This window comes from Magnolia sinica, chromosome 10 (genome assembly GCF_029962835.1).
Source record: "Magnolia sinica isolate HGM2019 chromosome 10, MsV1, whole genome shotgun sequence".
In the NCBI taxonomy this organism is placed as follows: Eukaryota; Viridiplantae; Streptophyta; class Magnoliopsida; order Magnoliales; family Magnoliaceae; genus Magnolia; species Magnolia sinica.
The window spans coordinates 76,155,558-76,158,542 of NC_080582.1; the positions used below are offsets into that span (position 1 = coordinate 76,155,558).

Here is a 2,985-nt window from a genome sequence, read left to right on the forward strand (position 1 = left end):
AGATTAGGTGCGGCCCTTAACTTCTTTTTTTTTTCTAACACACGCACGCACACCCCACACACTCACGCTAGTGGAATTTCACCTCCTATGGATACTTGAACCCTTGACCGGGTGTTGAAACTCATGAGAGTCTACCACCCGAGCAAGAGAAAGGATCCTTGGGGCCACCTTGATGTATGTATTGTATATCCATGCCGTCTATCCATTTTTTCAGATTACATTAAGGCATGATGCCAAATACTAGATCCAAATCTCAGGTGGACCACACTTGAAAAAACAGTGGTAATTGAAAGTCCCATTATTAGCCTACCTTAATGTTTATTTTCCATCCAACCTGTTGATAATGTCAACAAACGATGAATGAATGAGAAAAACAAATATCAGATTAATCCAAAACTTTTGTGGCCACAAGAAGCTTGAGAAGTTTTTAACGGTCAATCGCAACTGCTTCATACAGTATAGTCCACCTGAGATTTGAATCTTCTTCATTTTTGGCCTCATGCCCTTAACAGATCTGGAAAAAAAAACGGATAAATGGCATGGATATGCAATACATACATCAAGGTGGGCCCCACCGTAGGGGCCGCACCTAATCAGCTCCCATCACACACATGTGCCTGAAATTAAGATTCTGATGTTATTCATGCAAGTAGCTTTAGCATTGTAAATGGAACTTTAAATAAATAAAATTGAAAGGTAGTGTAAATGGAACTCAGACATTCTTTAAGAATTGTAGCTGTAAAGTAAACAATATTAGCCTTAGAAGCGTAAATGGAACTTACAGACATTCCTTCATAATTGTAGCTATAAAATGGACCATGTGCAATACCTTTTCTCCACCTTTAATTTCAGTCACCTTCTTTCCTTCCTTTCTGTGGAAGAGCTTCTTATAATTTCCAATCACTAAAAACCTTCTCTAATCTTTCTACACTGAGAGATGAAGATAAGCTTGCTGCCATTTCTCTTTCTCATCTCATGCTTTCTGGCCCACCTGATTTTCGCCCACAAATATGTCGGTCCACCGAAGGACGATGGACGTCACCTTCAACAAGGTAGAGAAATTCACATTTGATTTGCGAAACTTCGAGCAATGTATCACTTATAAAATTCTATGTAACAGGTATGTGCTACAATTGCACATCGAATGATGAGGATATTATACATTTTAACAATATGATTACAGGTTTAAATGCAACTGTTGGATTGAATGGCGGAGGGCTAGGTGAAGAGTTACCCATCAGAAGATCGCAGAAGCGCGAAGCAGGAGGAGTTAGGGGAGGTGGTGGTGGAGGAGCTCTTAAACACCCACAAGATCACAAGAGGCACAGTGGTGCATTTACCGTACTAAAATTACAAGCATTTGATAGCTCTGATGCCATGTTAACTACTATTGTCATGATATTGATGTATGGTCTTCTTCCCTTCTTCTGACCACTTGTTATGATAATAGTTTAAAAACATGGGAATTTCTCAATTTGTAAGCTGATTAATTAGTCTAGATTCAAGAACTTGGATAAGCTTCTCAAAAACTAGTATGAGCTTTTCAGAGATTTTCTTAATAATATTTAATATTTAAAAGGTGCATATATTATAAAATGATGTCAAGTTGCCTCTTGTTAATAGTGCCATGTATGTATGTCATCCGCGGGCCTGTGGACCCGACATTGTTCCTTCCATAATTTCATTTCTTCATAAATAAAGAGTCAAGGTGAGGTAAACCCGTACCAAAAAAATTCTATAAAATTTACATGGTATTAGAGCCCAGGTCCATAACTCTAATATTTATCTTTCGTCGCTCTTTATATATATATATATATATATATATATATATATATATATATATACACACATATATTAAGCAAATGCGTACAAATAGACAGACTAGGCTCATCCTTTTATGTTGAGGTCAGTGCAAGTCTGTCTATGATTAAGAGTCTAGGTGGTGTTGAAGCTGGCTTATTTATGCTGGTTATCTTAGAGCTATAAGTCAGAACAATGTTCACCAACTCTAATATGCGGAATAATTGTTACCATTATTATCCCTAACTAAGAAAGTTTCATCAGAGATGAAACTCTAAATGTCCCTGACACCTAAAAAATTATCAACATGGTCATGAGCATCGCGCAAAAGGCTGGGCGATTGAGCAACTCAAGTGGACCGCCCTATGGAAGCCACTCCACCTACGGATGGAGGAGTATAATGATACAAGATAATCCTGCCTTTACCTCTATATCTAGAAGGGCCACCAGCCCAAACGATTGTAGTGGAGGAGGTGAAAGAAATTTTTATAGAATGGAGGAGCGTCCCTGCCTTGGTTTGAGCACATAGAAACATAACATACAATCAAGTCGTGTCTTAGTGTGAGCAGTTGGATGATAAACATTCAAAACGCGCGGAAAGATGCGACAACCTCTTGAGGAAGCGAGACTAACTACCGAAGTGACGTCACCGAGCTCCATGGGCCTCACCATGACGTATGTTTTATATCCACACCTTCCATCTATCTTAAGAGATCATTTTAGGGCAATATCCAAAGAACAAGTTAAATCCAAAGCTCCAGTGGATCCCAGCACAGAAAACAGTGGGATAGTGACGCCCACCATTAAAACTTCTAAAGGCCACAAAAGTTATAGATCAAGCTGGTATTTGTGTTTTCTCTTATGTCTTGTTTAAACTTTTGAATAGGTTGGGTTTCAAATAAACATTATAGTGGGCCTTAGGATAGTTTCAATGGTGGGAATTACTCTTCCCATTGTTTTCTGTGGTGGGGTCCACTACAGCTCTTTAATTGCCTCATTCTTTGGCCCATGCCCTAAAATGATATCTAAAAATGGATGGACGGTATGGATATAACACATATATCATAGTGAAACCCACGTAACTTGGTGATGGCACTTGAGTAGCCGACTTGCTACTTAACCTGTCAGCATCTAATCCGCTTACGCTTCCACATGGGAAGAGGAAAGGCTGGTGTGCCACATGCC

General features: G+C 39.1%; 1 protein-coding gene across 1 annotated transcript; it reads left to right on the forward strand.

Moving 5' to 3' along the window:
• The first annotated feature begins 834 nt into the window (after window positions 1–834).
• LOC131257544 (uncharacterized) lies at window positions 835–1,599 on the forward strand. The gene is made up of 2 exons (XM_058258341.1): window positions 835–1,052; window positions 1,184–1,599. The coding sequence occupies exons 1-2, from the start codon at window positions 938–940 to the stop codon at window positions 1,429–1,431; spliced, it is 363 nt and encodes a 120-aa protein (XP_058114324.1). The 5' UTR covers window positions 835–937; the 3' UTR covers window positions 1,432–1,599.
• Window positions 1,600–2,985: the final 1,386 nt, after the last annotated feature.

Coding starts and splice junctions, on each gene's coding strand:
- LOC131257544 (XM_058258341.1), top strand. CDS start 938: ATGAAGATAAGCTTGCTGCCATTTCTCTTTCTCATCTCATGCTTTCTG. Junction 1,053..1,183: donor TGGACGTCACCTTCAACAAG/GTAGAGAAATTC, acceptor ATATGATTACAG/GTTTAAATGCAACTGTTGGA.